The sequence below is a fragment of the Lampris incognitus genome, chromosome 7, assembly GCF_029633865.1.
Source record: "Lampris incognitus isolate fLamInc1 chromosome 7, fLamInc1.hap2, whole genome shotgun sequence".
Taxonomy (NCBI): Eukaryota; Metazoa; Chordata; class Actinopteri; order Lampriformes; family Lampridae; genus Lampris; species Lampris incognitus.
In genome coordinates, this window is record NC_079217.1 from 12,095,280 (window position 1) to 12,113,321 (window position 18,042).

The 18,042-nt window shown below is 44.2% G+C and overlaps 1 protein-coding gene across 5 annotated transcripts in view; it reads right to left on the reverse strand.

Moving 5' to 3' along the window:
- The window catches only part of fndc3a (fibronectin type III domain containing 3A), an 87,687-nt gene that overhangs the window by 28,023 nt on the left and 41,622 nt on the right, over positions 1-18,042 (reverse strand). For all 5 annotated transcript variants that reach the window (XM_056282997.1, XM_056282995.1, XM_056282998.1 and 2 more), the window contains 4 exons: positions 13,148-13,224; positions 12,784-13,030; positions 10,522-10,809; positions 5,516-5,574 (listed from right to left, as the gene is read on the reverse strand). In XM_056282997.1, the coding sequence (XP_056138972.1) occupies positions 5,516-5,574; positions 10,522-10,809; positions 12,784-13,030; positions 13,148-13,224 (671 nt within the window). The remainder of the gene's footprint in view (positions 1-5,515; positions 5,575-10,521; positions 10,810-12,783; positions 13,031-13,147; positions 13,225-18,042) is intronic.

Genomic DNA, 18,042 nt, shown 5'->3' on the forward strand with positions numbered 1-18,042 from the left:
GGGTAAAGGGAACAGCTTCTTTTGTTCATATAAGCAACCCCATAGCGTTACTTAAAGCTTTGTGACTGTTCACATACCACCAGCAATACCGCCAAACTACTCTGTTCCCATTTTCCTGAAATTACGTTTAAGTCTAGTGACAGAGTTTAAGTCTAACAGAAGGTTATCTCCAATGTTAATGAACTGCTTCATCTCAGAGTTGGTCCAATTTACCTTTTCTTTTTTTTCGCCAAATGTTAACTGCTTGCAACACAATACTAATTTTTTGGTAGCGCGTTGTGCATATGTACGTACGCGTTTGATGCCGCAGTGTGACAAAAACACATTAACCTGACCCAAAATCCTTAATCAACCTACACACATCACAAATATGTGTTTTCCATCAGACACCTTATCTTTAGATGTAGGCAAAAGTAGGTTTTTATTCAGTCCCTTGTCACCGATATATAGTGGGTCTTAAAGAGGCAAGTGGTTCGTTCATACGAGTCCTCGAATAGGTGTGAGATCAGGTGGTGTTCATCGGGGGGTCAAAGCGTGAGTAGTCAAGGAACCTGACAGCAGCAGTTTCAACATAATCACAAAAAAAAAAAAAAGAAAAGAAAAGAAAAGAAAGAAAAAGAAAAAGTCATTAGATTTGCAGCCTGAATAAGCAGGCTTAGTATCAAATTGACTGAACGCAACAGACCTGCCACCGGCTGCCAAGTAAATACATACCAATGTATCAGTGCCGGGAAACGAAAACACCGCCTTGAATGTGGAGTGAGGAATACCTCTTATTTTTATTTTTTTTATTTTTCCTTTTACCTTTTTCGGGCTTTTTATGATGCTCTTTTTTCTTTTTTGATTTGATTTATGCAATCGCTGTTTCTTGATTTGGAGAAGAAATTATTAGATTAGATTTAGATTAGATTGTTTTATTAGCCACACGACCAAGGCCGGTGGAATTTGTTTTTGGTACACATTAAACTCTGCAGCACAACACATACGTGGACAACAACAGACACTCCACATATTATCACGAACAATAGTTACACAATGGCAGAAATATGTATGTACACATTTGATGCCGCATTTGATGCACCTAATTGTTATCACGCATAACAATTAGGTGCATGGTGGTATTTGTGACAATGGTGTGTGAGGAGGGGACTATAGGGAGGAATTCAGAGTCCTGGTGGCTAGGGGAAAAAAACTGTTTGTGAAGCGTTTAGTCTTAGTGGACAGTGACCTGTAGCGCCCCCCTGAGGGAAAGAGCTGGAAGAGGTGATGAGCAGGATGTGAGGGGTCGGAGATGATCTTCTTTGCTCGCTTTACAGGTTAGTATGTAGAGATTCAACTGAGGGGAGTGGGTTGCCAATGATTTTGGATGCCTTGTTGACAATCCACTGCAGTTTTTTCCGTGTTTGACTGTCAGTGCCTCCGTACCATACCGTAATAGAAAATGTTATGATGGACTCGATAATGGCTGCGTAAAACAGAATGAGCAGTTGATGCTTGATCCGGTATTTTTTAAGCTGCCTAAGAAAGTAGTCGTTGTTGAGCTTTTGCAATGACGTGTTCAGTGTTAATTTTCCACTTCAGGTTATTGCTGATGTATGTTTCAAGGAATTTAAAAGAGTCGGTGGTGCTGATGGGGTCTTCGTTCATTTGTATGGGTGTTTTGGGATTCGGAATGCATCGGAACTCTATAATGAGTTCTTGGGTTTTGGCTGTATTAAGCAGAAGATTGTTGTTTGCGCACCAAGTGAATGCTTGGTCTACTTCAGGGCGGTACTGGGTTTCATCATTGTTGGAGATGAGACCTACAATGGTTGTGTCGTCTGCGTATATTATTATTTTCACAGAGCTATCCGTGGATGTAAAGTGGGTGGTGCAAAGTGAGAACAGCCAGGGGGGAACTGAAGTGGGAAATGAAGATTATTGACCAAGTCCTAACTAAACGACACAACCTTAAGTAAGAAACTAAAACCAAATAAGAACAAATATTGAACAAGAGGAGAAATTATGGGATTTTTATATTCACTGGGTTCATCCAAAGTAGTATATGGTGAATCAGGATTTGTAAGACCCTGTTTGAATTTGTCAAGGGTGGAACAGGCATCTAATTTGTTGGTACCATTACAGCTCATTGAAATAATGCTTCATTCCTCCTGAAAAGGGATGAAATTAAAAGCTATTTTGTCATGCATACTTGCATGCCTTTGGTATATCATAGAATAAAGCAAAGATATTCTACAGATTTCTAAAATGGCATGGACACATTTGTTGGTACCCCTTAGAAAAGATAAATATTTGTATTATAGTGATATTTCAAATTCATTAGTTTATTTAATTAGTATCACACATGTCTCCAATCTTGTAATCAGTCATTCAACATATTTAAATGGAGCAAAGTAGTCACTGTGCTGTTCGGTGTCATTGTGTGCATCACACTGAACATGGACCAGAGAAAGCAAAGGAGAGTTGTCCAAGGAGGTCAGAAAGAAAATAATAGGCAAGCATGGTAATGGTAAAGGCTACAAGACCATCTCCAAGCAGCTTGATGTTCCTGTGACAACAGCTGTAAATATTAAGATGTTTAAGGTACACAGAACTGTAGCCAACCTCCCTGGGTGTGGCCAAAGAGGAAAATCGACCCCAGATTGAACAGAGGGACATTGCGAATGGTTGAAAAAGAACCAAGGATAACTGCCAAAGAGATATAAGCTGAACTCCAAGTTGGAGATATGTCAGTTTCTGATCACACCATCCGTCGCTTTTTGAGCCAAAGTGGGCTCCATGGAAGAAGACCCAGGAAGACTCCACTTTTTTCTTTCTTTTTTTTTGGGGGGGGGGGGGGTGGTTTCATAAAAAAGCCAGACTGAAATTTGCTAAAATACATGCCGACAAGCCACAATCATTCTGGGAGAATGTCCTTTGGACAGATGAGTCAAAAGTGGAGCTTTTTGGCAAGTCACATCAGTGCTATGCTCAGAGGAAAAATTGAAGCTTTCAAAGAAAATAACAGCATACCGACTGAGACACGGAGGAGGCTCAGTTGTGTTTTGGGGCTGCTTTGCTGCGCCTGGCACAAGGTGCCTTGAATGTATGCAAGGCCCAATGAAATCTCAAGACTATCAAGGCATTCTGGAGCAAAACGTACTGCCCAGTGTCAGAAAGCTGTCTCAGACGCAGGTCATGGGTCCTCCAACAGGATAATGACCCAAAACACACAGCTAAAAGCATCCAAGAAGGGATATGAACAAAACATTGGACTATACCAAGTGGCTTTCTATCCTTCTATGAGTCCTGATCTGAATCCTATCGAACATCTATGGAAAGAGTTGAAACTTGCAGTCTGGAGAAGGCACCCATCAAACCTGAGACAGCTGCAGCAGTTTGCTCAGGTAGAGTGGGCCAAAATACCTTGTTAACAGGTACAGAAGTCTCATTGAGAGCCACAGAAAAAGTTTGATAGCAGTGATTGCCTCTAAAAGTTGTGCAACAAAATATTAGGTTAAGGGTTCCATCATTTTTGTCCATTTTTATTATTTACAATACTATGTTGAATGAAAAATCAAAAGCAAAATCTGATTTCTATGAAATATGGAATAAACAATGGTGAATGCCAACTACTTTCATCAGTTTTGAGTTATTTCAGAGAAAATTGTGCATTCTTCAAGTTTTGTGGAGGGGTATCAACAAATTTTAGCACATCTGTATATATTTCAAACCACAACCTGGCGATCCTGTAGTTGCTTTCTCAACAGCATCTTATGGGAAAATTAAGAGAGATTTTTCTAGTGCAATAAGCTTGTCACCTCCTAAGAATGTTGTTACTGGTTGGTGCACGTTGACAAAAGAGCGCAATTTTTGCTCATCATGGTAATGTAATGCCTTTATTAACACACTAGTAAGTGAACTGCAACCAAGTTGCGGTGATCATGACGTTTATTAGCTATCCACCCGTCTAAATCTCCCTCCTCTTCATCCTGCCAGCTAACCGCCTTCCCCCTGCCCCTAAACCCCCCCCACTCCAACTCCCTCCCCCCAAATGCTCAGAATCACTTGAAATGCCGAGAAAAGTGGTTTTTAGCCATTTTTAGAAAATGCATGTTTTGCATAATTATTATAATTAAATTTTAATTTTCTGCTATTTTTCTGGTCCTCTCTGGAACAATACCTACCACCTCCAAAAGAAATTAGGATCATAAATGCTTTAGTTTTCGATCCCGCTATCTACACTAACACACACACACACACACAGTAACACCACACACACACACATTCCGAAAATGTATGAGTAGAAGGTGCGAAAGTACCCACACCTGTACGACACGTCACAGAGAGGATACATACCACCATCTCTTCAGTTTATTTTCTTGTAGAGCCAGCAGGCAAGAGCATCTCTTCCTCGTCGTCAGTGTCGGACGCCATGACAGAAGAGTGTAAACAACGCGCAGGCATTGTGGGTAATGTAGTGTTTCACGGACGGTTTTACAGGAAACTACAACGCGGAAGTGCGCTCGGCTATGGAAGCCCAAGTGACTGCGGACATTCCTCGTGGAGTCCGCTCCACGTACGTTCCGCCCGAGTATGTTTGGGCCTTTAAATCTGATTCATCAGATAAGACACTCGGACACTTCCACGTGCGCAACAGCGGCCGACTTTATTGTTCGTCAGACCCGCCAAAACCCGAACCGCCCGCACGCGCTGATTTACATTCAAAAACAGAAAACTTTATTGAGTTCACTTGATGTGACAGCCGCCATATACGCCCGTGCTCGACCCATGCAAATGCGACTGTGACGTTGTGGCTTATTTCACGGACGCTTTCTATTTGCAACACTGCTCGCTGTCTCCGCCCGCCATCCAGCAACCCGTTAAGAACGCGAGGTTTGTGCGAATGGCGGAAAGAGCCGAGGCGTGACGTAGCCAGAGCCCGCCATCTTGTTGAACTGCTCAGGATTCTGAAGGGATTCCACATATTGTATGCATATTCGGCATATTATGCATATTTTTAATGTTCTGCTATTTTTTATAGGTGCCCCAGATCATCCCCAATAACTTCCAAAAAGAATCAAGGCCCCAAGTGCTTTAGTTTGGCCGTTTATAGACTCCCACACAGACACACACCAGACACACATTGTGAAAATACAGGAGTCGATTTACTGGTATGGAATTTTAATGGCAATTTTACTAAGCCTTGAGTTGTAAAATTGTCCTAACTGATTTACCATCATGTTGGCACAAGCCCCTTACTCACATGTGACACTTTGGTGGCATAATGAGATTAAATTAATGTCAAAGAGCTTTATAAAAAAAAAAAAGAAGGCCAGTTTCACCAACTTGCACACCTTCAACCACAGACAGGAGCAAACACCAGCTGATGTAGTTCTGGTTGGAATTAAAACCTGCTTTCATATTGCTCCCAATGACCCTGCGCAGATGGGAATCACTAGACAAGTATGAAGGATGTGAAAGTCCCGTACTGAAGAAGCTCTTAATGGCAGAAATAAAGAAAATGAACACTAACCACTGGCTTATTGATGGTGCTCAGTAACACTTGCAGGGCCTGAGCGTCCTCATCCAGCTCTAAAGAGAAAAAACAAACAAGAGAATTAAATTAAAAACAGCAACGAATTTCTTAAATTAAAACAAAACTAGTAGGTCCAAATCCAGATAGACAGACAAAAAAAAAAACAAAACGAACAAACAAAAACAAATAAGATGTAACTATAATGTTGTCTCTATTGGCCAAGTATGTTTGCACATCCAAAGTCAAACTCCTTGGATATGCAAACACATACCTGGCCAATAAAGACTATTCTGATTCTTATTAACATAGGCTGAATTTATACTAAAGGCTTACTCCTCAAAATAAGCGTACCACTTAAGTTTTGCGAGAGAAATTTTTTCAGAGTAATTTTTCAATGTTACAGAACCGATTTGAGTAAAGATTCCTCAGATAGCCTAAAGTGACACAGTTTTATTTACATTTTTAGGGTTTGGCCTGCTATTATCAAAATTGTACATTAAGAAAGGCCAATTAATGTTGCTGTCATATAGTCTTTTTTTTCTGTTTTCTAATTCCTGTTTGAGGCATTTGAAGCAGCTGATATTTTGTGAAAATACAATAGCCAAAAGTAAGCCACTGCCTTTCAGTCTTTTAAATCCAGTAAAACAGAGAAGTTTTTTTGCTTCATTACATCAGATACACTGATGAGCCAAAACATTATGACCACCTGCCTAATATGCTGTTGGTCCTCCGTGTGCCGCCAAAACAGTGCCAACCCACTGAGGCATGGACTCTACAAGACCCCTGAAAGTGTCCTTTGGTATCTGGCACAAAAACATTAGCAGCAGAAGGGCGTCCGGATAGCATAGTGGTCTCTTCCGTTGCCTACCAACACCAGGAGCACGGGTTCGAATCCCCGTGTTACCTCCGGCTTGCTTGGGTATCCCTACAAACACAATTGCTCGCGTCTGTGGATATGCGTCCTGGTCGTTGCACTAGCGCCGCCTCTGGTGGGTCGGAGCACCTGTTGGGGAGGGAGGGGGAACTGGGGGGAACAGTGTGATCCTCCCACGCACTACGACTACGTCCCCCTGGTGAAAATCCTCACTGTCAGGTGAAAAGAAGCGGCTGGCAACTCCACATGTATCGGAGGAGGCATGTGGCAGTCTGCAGCCCTCCCTGGATCGGCAGAGGGGGTGCAGCAGTGACCGGGAAGGCTCGGAAGAGTGAGGTAATTGGCCGAATACAATTGGGGAGAAGGGGGGGGGGGCATTAGCAGCAGATCCCTCAAGTCCTGTAAGTTGCGAGGTGCAGCGGCCGTGGATCAGACTTGTCAGTCCAGCACATCCCACAGATGCTCAATCGAATTGAGATCTGGAGACTTTGGAGGCCAGGGCAACACCATGACCACTTCATCATGTTCCTCAAACCATTCTCAAACAATGTGTGCAGTGTTGCAGGGAGTACTATCCTGCTGAAAGAGGCCACTGCCATCAGGGAATATCATTGCCATGAAGAGGTGTACCTGGGTCTGCAACGATGTTTAGTTAGGCAGCATGTGTCAAATTGATGTCCGCATGAATTGTCAGACCCAGAGTTTCCCAGCGGAACATTGCCCAGAGCATTAAACTGCCTCCCCTGGCTTTTCGTCTTCCCACAGTGCATCCTGGTGCCATCGCCTCCCCTGGTCAATGGCGCACACGTACATGGCCATCCAAGTGATCTAAAAGAAAACAGGACTCACCGGACCAGGCAACCTTCTTCCACTGCTCCAAGGTCCAGTTCCTACATGCACGTGCTTATCATCATAGGCACTCTGACCGGTCGGCAGCTACGCAGCCCCATACACAGCAGGGTGCGATGCACTGTGTGTTGCGACACATTCCTCCCGTAACCATCATTAAAAAATTTTGTGACTTATGCCACAGTAGACCTTCTCCCGGTTTGCACCAGATGGGATAGCCTTTGTTGCTCTCGCGCATTTATGAGCCTTGGGTGTCCAACACCTTGTTGCTGGTTTGGGGTTTGTCCCTCCTCAGACCACTGTTGGTAGGTAATCACCACTGATCTGGAGCATCCCAACAAGCCTTGTCGTTTCAGAGATGCTCTGACCAAGTCGGCACGGTTGCGCAGTGGTTAGCGCGGTTGCCTCACAGCAAGAAGGTCCTGGGTTTGAGCCCCGGGTAGTCCAACCTTGGTGGGTCATCCCGGGACATCCTCTGTGTGGCGTTTGCATGTTCTCCCCGTGTCTGCGTGGGTTTCCTCCGGGGGCTCCAGTTTCCTCCCACAGTCCAAAGACATGTAAGTCAGGTAACCTGGCCATATTAAATTGTCACTAGGTATGCTTGTTTGTGTGTGTGTGTGTGTGTGTGTGTGTGTGTGTGTGTGTGTGTGTGTGTGTGTGTGCTGTTGCCTGAGTCACAGTGTGGGTTTAGGAGGAATAGGAGTACTGTGGACATGGTGTTCACAGCACGGCAACTCCAAGAGAAGTGCAGGGAGCAACATCAGAACCTCTTCATAGCCTTCATCGACCTGTCAAAGGCTTTCGACAGAGTCAACAGGGACATCCTACGGAACATCCTCCTGAAGTTTGGCTGTCCACGAAAGTTTGTCAACATCCTTCAAAGATTTCACGTGGGGATGATGGCACGTGTGACCATTGGAGGCCAGGAATCTGAGCCCTTCAGGGTGTGCACCGGGGTACGTCAGGGGTGCATCCTTGCTCCAGTTCTTTTTAACATCTTCCTCCTGTGTGTGACATTGCTGCTCCACAAGGAAATCAGGAAGGACAGTGGGGTTACTGTGGACTTCAGACTAGATGGAAACCTATTTAACATCCGTAGGCTCCAAGCGGTCACAAAAATGACATCGGAGCACATCATCGAGCTACAGTACGCAGATGACTGTGCAGTTGTGGCCCACACACCCGAGGCACTACAAGCTACCCTTGCAGCTGCTGCAAGGGCGTATGGTAGGCTGGGGCTCTCTATAAATGTGACAAAGACTGAAGTAGTATGCCAGTGGGCATCTATTCCTCCATCTCATTCACCAACCTTCAACATCTCCGACAAACCACTTGCAACAGTGGAATCCTTCAAATACCTGGGCAGCTTCCTCTCTGACGACTGCAGCATCGACAGGGAGATGCAAAACCGGATTAAACAAGCGTCGTCCTCTTTTGGCAGACTTAGGAGAAGGGTCTTTCAAAACAAAGACCTCAACCTCCACACCAAAATATCTGTCTACTTGGCAGTTGTCATCACGACTCTACTCTACAGCTGTGAGGCGTGGACCCTGTACAGCCACCACCTCAGGATGCTTGAGGCCTTCCACATCAGATGCCTACAATGCATCCTGAGGATAACCTGGCGTGACCGAGTGCCCCATACTGAAATACTCCGCAAGACCAACTGCATCAGCATGGAGGCTACCGTCACCCAGCACCAACTTCGATGGCTCGGTCACGTCATCAGGATGCCAAGGGAGCGCTTACCGCGTAAAGTGCTGTATGGCCAGCTACATCTTGGCCGACGCTTGGCAGGGGGCCAGAAAAAACGGTACAAAGACCAGCTGAAGACCATCATAAAGAAGTGCGGCCTGAACCCGAGCCAGCTGGAAGACACTGCCGCCCAACGCTCCATCTGGCGGCAGCTCTGTCAACAAGGGGTGCAAAACCTCGAGAAGGACCGCGGTGATCGACGGACCAGAAGACGTCTGAAGAGACATGAAGCCAGTACCACACCTACACCCCCAGTCAGTGATTTCACCTGTTCTGTCTGTGGCAGACATTGTGGATCGCGGATAGGGCTTTACAGCCATAAGAAGACTCACAAGTGACAGAGGCAGGATTGTCATCATCGGACACGACGGACAACCTAAAGCAAGCAAGTGTGTGTGTGTGTGTGTGTGTGTGCGTGTGTGTGTGAGCCCTGTGATGGCCTGGCGATCTGTCCATGGTGTTTCCGCGCCTGCAGCCCAATGACTGCTTGAATAGGTTCCAGCATCCCCGCGACCCTGAGAACAGGATAAGCGGTTCAGCTAATGGATGGATGGATCTGATCAAGTCGTCTGGCCATAACAATTTGGCCCTTGTCAAAGTCACTCCTGCCCATTTCTCCTGCATCCAACACGGTGACTAGGAGAACTGATTGTTCGCTTACCATCTAATCTACCCAGACCTTGACAAGTGCCCTTGTTTGGAGATGATCAATGTTATTCGGCTCAGCTGTGATCGGCTATAATCTTTTGGCTCCTCAGTGTATATTTAATGAGTGTACAGTTGAGAATTAGACTTCAGAAAAGAGATCAACCGTTTATAGCGATCATATTCGCCTGATGTAATCAGTATAAGCGGTTTCCAGTGTATGTAATGTTTGAGAACATCAATCCTCTAGTGGTGGCAGCCACATTATTATATTTCTATCATCTCTCTGAAGTCATTAGTAGGGGTTCACCGATATCACTTTTTCACTGCTGATTCCAATTCCAAGAACAAATCTCTAAGTATTGGTGGATACCAAGTATTGATCCATTACTTTTGCTGAACTATCAATGGGCAAAATAACTGAGATAGAATAAGTTTTTTCTACCATTAAAGAAATACAGGCATCCATGTGCCACAAATGCTGTAAATCAAGCCATTTTGCTTTTATTTTTGACATGAAAAATCTCTGATACCAATAGTCAATTTTAGCCTGGTATTGGCCCGATATCAAATATCAGTATCAGTATGTCCCTAGTCAATAGGTAATCTTTTTTTCCCACTGTTAAAATAGCACCACTGAGGACAAGTAGCAAAATAAAACTCCATAATTAATGAGCTATGAGAGTTCATATAATAATATAATCAGAATTAATGTGGACCCCATTATGGCTCCCCACTGCTACAGCATACAATTAGACACTCTATTCAGTTGCTCTCAATGTCGAGGGAAGGTCTTAAATCATCGATTGAAGGCTTAGTGTCGGCTGGTCTGTAACCTCTACTTGTCGTCTGCCCCCCCTTCCTTTTCCTTCTTACTAACCGGTTTTTCCCTCACTGGTCTGCTTGTCAGGGCTGGCCACTGCATTGCTGGACTGCCCTTGATCAGGCTCTGGCCCTTTCCCCCCAACTCCGTTGTGGATGTCCAGCATCGGGGGGCTGCTGCGGGTCTTCTGCGGTGAGGAAGGGGGACTTTCCTTCATCTGCCCCCCTCCCCCACCTCCCTGCCGCTCCTTCAACTTTTTCTGAAGACGCTCATATGTTTTGCTTGTTCTTTCATCCCTGTGAACAAACTGTGGGCGTCCATGTTGGGAGTGAGAATCTGCGGAGACTGGGAGAACAAAAAAGAAAACCAATGTAGGCATGCACAAATAGATAGCAGAACAGAGAGGACCTGTCTGGCAGGCATACAGTGCATCCGGAAAGTATTCACACCCCTTCACTTTCCCCACATTTTGTTATGTTACAGCCTTATTCCAAAATGGATTAAATTCCTTTTTTTCTCATCAATCTACATACAATACGCCATAATAACAAAGTGAAAAAGGTTTTGTAGAAATTTTTGCAAATTTATTAAAAATTAAAAAACTGAAATATTGCATGTACATAAGTATTCACACCGTTTACTCAGTACTTGGTTGAGGCACCCTTGGCAGCGATTACAGCCTCAAGTGTTCTTGGGTATGAAGCTACAAGCTTGGCACACCTATATTTGGGGTATTTCTCCCATTCTTCTCTGCAGATCCTCTCGAGCTCTGTAAGGTTAGATGGGGAGTGTCGCTGAACAGCTATTTTCAGGTCTTTCCAGAGATGTTCAATGGGGTTCAAGTCTGGGATCTGGCTGGGCCACTCAAGGACATTCACAGACTTGTCCCGAAGCCACTCCTTCATTGTCTTGGCTGTGTGCTTGGGGTTGTTGTTGTGTTGAAAGGTAAACCTTCACCGTAGTCCGAGGTCCTGAGCACTCTGGAGCAGGTTTACATCAAGGATCTCTCTGTACTTTGCTCCATTCATCTTTCCCTCGATCCTGACTAGTCTCCTAGTTCCTGCCACTGAAAAACATCCCCACAGCATGATGCTGCCACCACCATGCTTCATTGTAGGGATGGTATTAGCAAGGTGATGAGAGGTGCCTGGTTTCCTCCAGACGTGACGTTTGGCATTCAGGCCAAAGAGTTCAATCTTGGTTTCATCAGACCATAAAATCTTGTTTCTCATGGTCTGAGTCCTTTAGGTGCTTTCTGGCAAACTCCAAGCAGGCTGTCATGTGCCTTTTACTGGGCAGAGGCTTCCGTCTGGCCACTCTACCATAAAGGCCTGATTGGTGGAGTGCTGCAGAGATGGTTGTCCTTCTGGAAGGTTCTCCCATCTCCACAGAGGGACGCTGGAGATCTGTCAGAGTGACCATCGGGTTCTTGGTCACCTCCCTGACCAAGGCCCTTCTCTCCCGATTGCTCAGTTTGGCTGGGCGGCCAGCTCTAGGAAGAGTCCTGGTGGATCCAAACTTCTTCCATTTACGAATGATGGAGGCCACTGTGCTCTTTGGGACCTTCAAAGCTGTAGAAATTTTTTTGTACCCTTCCCCAGATCTGTGCCTCGATACAATCCTATCTCGAAGGTCCACAGACAATTCCTTTGACTTCATGGCTTGGTTTCTGCTCTGACATGCACTCTCAACAGTGGGACCTTATATAGACAAGTATGTGCCTTTCCAAATCATGTCCGATCAATTGAATTTACTACAGGTGGACTCCAGTCAAGATGTAGAAACATCTCAAGGATGATCAGTGGAAACAGGGTGAACCTGAGCTAAATTTTGAGTGTCATAGCAAAGGGTGTGAATACTTATGTACATGCAATATTTCAGTTTTTTATTTTTAATAAATTTGCAAAAATTTCTACAAAACCTTTTTCACTTTGTCATTATGGCGTATTGTGTATAGATTGATGAGAAAAAAAGGAATTTAATCCATTTTGGAATAAGGCTGTAACATAACATAATGTGGGGAAAGTGAAGGGGTGTGAATACTTTCCGGATGCACTGTATATGCAGGTCACAAATCCTGCCATCTTCAAATCCAAACGGTTGCAGTATGAGGACACAAATAAACAGAGTGCAGCTTTCAGGTAAATGCCTAAGATAAGGTGCTTCTTAAAAGACTACACAGTTGGTATCAGAGGGAAAAAAACAACAACTTGGTTTTGTATCTACAGTGTGAAATCAAAGCTCTATACACCAATGAGTAAACCACTTAAATACCCATATAGCTCAGAGACAGGTGAGAGACCACTGTTACACACTCACCCTGCTCAGAGTAGATATGGGCTGGATGGTACTGGGAGATGTACTGTGAGCTCATGTCGCCCACACCCCCTGCCATACCCGTGTACATGTGAGGTGGTGGGGGTATCATGGCTGGGTGTGGGATGAAGGCAGGCAGGTGGGCATGGGGCGGGGGTGGAGGGTGATGGAGAGGGGAGTGGCCCCCTGGGTGGAACTCTGGTTGCTGAGGTAAGACCAGAACCCGCCGCACTCCGTTCTCCTCTATGATCTGAGCAGGAAAGGAACAAGAACACCCCGCAGGAGGACAGTTATTCACACGGCTCTGAGTTTAACAGACGGACTGATCAGCAATGCGGGCAGGATGAAAACAGCATAAAATGTGTACCTGTGAAACGTATCCAGGAGGCACATAGATTGGAGGCACTGAACCATTTGGGGACATCATGGGAACCTGAGCAGGACCTGAGGAGGAGGAGACACGACATGAAAAACATGAAATAAGGTCCGACTGGCTGTTTTCTCTGCAATTTGACTTAAGGAAAGCAAATGGTAGATGTCAAGTATCCACAGGAGCTAACCTCATACATTTGCTCTGTGACAAAACAGCCTGCAAGCTTCTCTACACTCAACCAATTTTCATCAGTTTCATTGGGGTTTTTTTTTTTTCTTGTTTTCTTTTTTTTAATACCTATGGGGGAAAACTGCCAAACACTTTTTTAAACCCTGGCAAACAAAAGGAGACCACTTTAAAAAAGTGCTGAGAAACAACAAAGTTTCCTGCGTGGCTGTGTTGTAGGAGCCAGTGCAACGGCTTAGCTCAGCTCAGAGAAGTGACACCTCAGCAGAAAGCTTGGGAGACGGAACTTGGTGCCAAGCCTGCACATTCCTCTACTTTAAAACTCAAGACAGATAAACACCAGGGCCTATATCTATATGCCATACAGGGGAGCAAGAAGCTCTACAATAGTCAAGTCGAACTTTATTTATATAGCACATTTCATACAAAAAGCAACCCAATGTGCTTTACATAAAGTGACAATACAATCAAAACAATAGTTGAAGTGCAAATGTATAAAATAAATATGCATATCAACAGGTGTTAGTGTAGTTATACAAGAATTGGAGCAGAATATATCCAAAGGAGTTGAATCAAGTGCAACTGGACTTGGTATATATACGTATATACCAAGTCCAGTTGCACTTGATTCAACTCCTTTGGATAACCATGACCTGGATGAATGAGAACATTCACAGACATCGAGCAGAATATACAAATATTAAAATACACAGCGCGCACACACACACACACACGCCAGGAACTTAGCCATAGGCTGTTGTGAAAAGTAATGTTTTTAACCAGCTTTTAAAAGTGTTCAGTGTGGGGAGCCTCTCTCGGGTCCTCAGGCAGGATGTTCCATCTACTTGGGGCGTAAATACAAAAGGCAGCTTCCCCCTGCTTTAGAGTTAGTATGAGGTGTGGCTAAAAGACCACTGCCTTTGGACCTGAGAGTTCATGCTGGTTTTTATCTAATTAGCATGTCTTTTATAAAATGAGGTGCAAAGCCATTTACAGTTTTGTATACAAGTAACATAATTTTAAAATCAATTCTACTTTTGACGGGGAGCCAATGCAGAGATCTAAGAACAGGAGTAATGTGGTCATACGTTTTAGTTCCGGTGAGAACATGCGCAGCTGCATTTTGAATTAACTGTAGTTGCTACACAACTGATTTTGGGAGGCCCATGAATAGACCATTAGACCATAAATGCATGGATTAATTTCTGAGTCTGATTTTCATAGAAAGCCTCTTAGTTTTGAAACATTTTTTTAAGATGGTAGAAGGCTGATCTTGTGAGATGATTGATATGGATCTTAAAATTTAGATCCCAGATTTATAGCTTCCCTTTTGGACTCCAAAGACAGTGAACTGAGATTAGCTGCAATAATTTGTCTCTTGAGTCTTTGCACCAAAAATTAGTGTTTCTTTGTTCAACTGTAAAAAATTGACATCCATAGATTAATATCATCAATACACTGAGTTAGGGCATGTATGGGATCTAGGTCATCAGGAGATAAAGGTATGTACAGTTTTGAATCATTTGCATAATTATCGTAATTTATTTTGTGTTTCTGTACAACATGTGCAAGTGGGAGCATACAGAGATTAAATAGTAATGGTCCAAGAATCGAACCTTGGGGTACCCCACACATAATACCCACTGTGTCCGAGGCAAAGTCTCCAATGGCCACAATGACCTGCAGGTAGGCTCTAAACCAGTTCAGATTCTCTTAGCCAATATAGCCCTAAGGATTTTTTGGTCATTGCATAAGAGGCTTATAGGTTTGTATCTTTCACAATGGGTGGGATCCTTTCCCTCTTTAATAAAGCCATTTTTATTGTCTGAGGGGGATGGCTTTGTGGGGGACTCCAAACTGGTAATAAATTATGCAGATTCCTGTATGTTACATGGAGATTACTAGGTCTTTGTCTATGGTTTATTATTACATGAATTAGTATGGCAGAGTGAGTCAATAGTATGATGGACTGGACTCACCAAAGGACCTGAGTAGGTGTAGTTTACCGCGGAACCAAAACTGAAAGCACTCGCCCCCTGTGGACGTGAATTAGTTGATGGAACTGTCCACACTTGTGTGCGTGTGCCAAATGTTGTTGTTCATAGCACGGACACGAGAGTTGGAGACAATGGAATAAAACACATTTGCAGCCAGCATTCATGAACCTGCTCGATTTGGATGGAGTCCATCATGTTCAGAAATAGAAGAGTGTTCCCAGAACAGATTAAAATTGTTGATAAAACCAAATTGTAAATGACAGCACTGCAACTGAAGCCAGATACAAAACTGCAAAAGTCTGCTAAAACAGCCAACACCATGGCTGAAAATGGGCTTGAGAGAAAAACTTCCTTCTCACTAAGCTTTAGATTAGAAGGTTAAAAAGACGCATAAAATCAGATTTTAAAAGCTCTGACTGCTACCGTGGAATGTCATTTGTACCAACGTGAATGACAACTTTCTTAACGGAGGTATGCTGAGATAGTAAACTAGGAAGTTCTACCAGAGTGTAAATTATGTATTTACATAGCCTTCAATTGGCACCTGAAAGCAGTGTGTTTCAACGCTGTTGGACCTGACATCCCTGATGATAGAATCACCCATCATCAGAACCGAAGGTGGCTGTGGAATTGGTGCAGTAGAAGAGCGCACCCAACCACCATACACCGGTGGATGGGGGCTTCCAGCCAGTGCAGAGGGGGGATGCCACCGGTGGCCAGTTCAGAGCTGGCAGAGTGTCTAGAGTGTCTAGACACTGCCTCCTTCAACAACCTATGTCGAACGGATGAGGTTTCCTTTTGGGATCCGGGATCAGTAGCCGATGGTGAGTGCTCCGCTCATGGATGCGATGGACTGCAATGACAGCGGAGGGAAATCTTTGTTGTCCAGGACGTCAAATCCATTTGCTGACAGGTCGGGAGGAGCAGCCGATAAAGAGGGAGGACACACAGCTGGATTAGGATGTACCGGGGGAGTTGGGGAGGTCAAATTTTTCAGAACTTGAAATTTATTTCCAAGCTTGAAATCCTCACGTGAGAGCAGCAGGAGGCAGTGTTTACCCTGGCATGGTTTACTGTTCTTAACCTGGACCTTACGCTCTGGGATTGATGGAGTCGAGCAAACTTGAGTCTTAAGTTTTGCTCTAAGGCTGAGCCACACATCCTCCCCCAGGGTAGAGAGGCTTGTAGAGTGGATCGCTTCACCTCCCAGCCACGGAGTAGTGGTATCATTGTCCTGGGTTAATGCGCTTATGTTCTGGGGGGCAGGATGGGCTGGCGCCCCTCTGATTGCCAAGGAAGGAGAGGTGTTTTGACTGCGCTGTGGCCATGGATGAGTAGTCCAGGATTAACTTGTCTGTCTCCCTGAGTTCAGCCTACTGTCAGGTAACGTCAGTCTTCAACTGTGCAAAGGTATAACGTCAATCCACATACACGGCTATCGTTGTTGTCAGGCAATAAGCTAGAACATTAGCATTAAAGTCCATAAAAGTGCTAAAAGCTTAAAATCCTCAATAAAAGCGACTGGCCAGCCTAGCCACCAGACTAAAAATAAACCTAGTTAAGCTGGCAGCAGTCAAGATGGTCCAGTAAGCTATGTCCAGCTGATAACCAACTTAAAACTACTAATAACTCAAGAGCCAAATGTCTGATGACTAAATTTTGTATATGTAAAACAACCAGGATGAAAAATGTAGCATAAAATTGTGGCTAAAAACTAGATAAAAATGTCAATTTATGACAGAGCTTCTAGTGGTAAAACACAATGCTGACACGTGCACATCAGGTGACATTCATTCAAATAAAATTAATTTCCCTAAACCACTTGTGATTTTTACACACTGACCTCCCACTTGTCCATCTGTGTTTTTCTCTATGTTAACGGCGTAAATGTAAACAGACAAGATGGTGCTACTTACTAGCAGGCCTGGTCGGCCTGTGAATAGAGAATACTGCACTCTCCCACCCTCTAGCGCTTCCTCCTAAATGTAGAATTCCAGGCTCCACCTCTTGGGTGGGGGAGTTGTGTGCTGGTGGTGGTGAGGGACTGAAAACAAGCACTGAAATACATACACAACAGGACCAAAAAATCCTTTGCCTAGAATTCACTGCTGTCCCCAACAGTTCAAATGCAACACAAGCAAGCAATCTGCACCACGATACAGGGATGATTTTGGAAAAAGCTTTTGTACTCCAAGCACTTGGGAAATCGAATCATAATACATCTTATTAAAATGTCAATAGCATTAGACTTAAAATCTGATGATACAGAATGCGACACGATCCTGGAGAAGATTTATTTTAGTCAAAAAAGCAGTTCTTACAGCTTGTATTGGGGACCCTGAAAAGATGAACCAGTTGGGACACTCTGACCCAGAACACATCTGGCAGGCTAATTAGTTTACCAAATTAGTCACTGTACAATAAAATTTCCTGATTAATAAACAGATTAGTCTTTCCAAATCGGTCAGCGGACTGCTGTTGGCACTGTATGCTATGGATCACCAGTCCTCAAAAATGTGTTACACAGAAGCCACGACGTCCGTCATTTTTCTACGTCCCTTGAAATTATCCTAATTAGAAAATGTCTAAGGGCTCTTTGGAAATAGGAAAGGAAAAAAAGCCTGCTGTCAAAATTAAAAAGTCATGGGTGTCCAGATAGCATAGTGACCTATTCCGTTGCCTACCAACATTGGGCTCGCTGGTTTG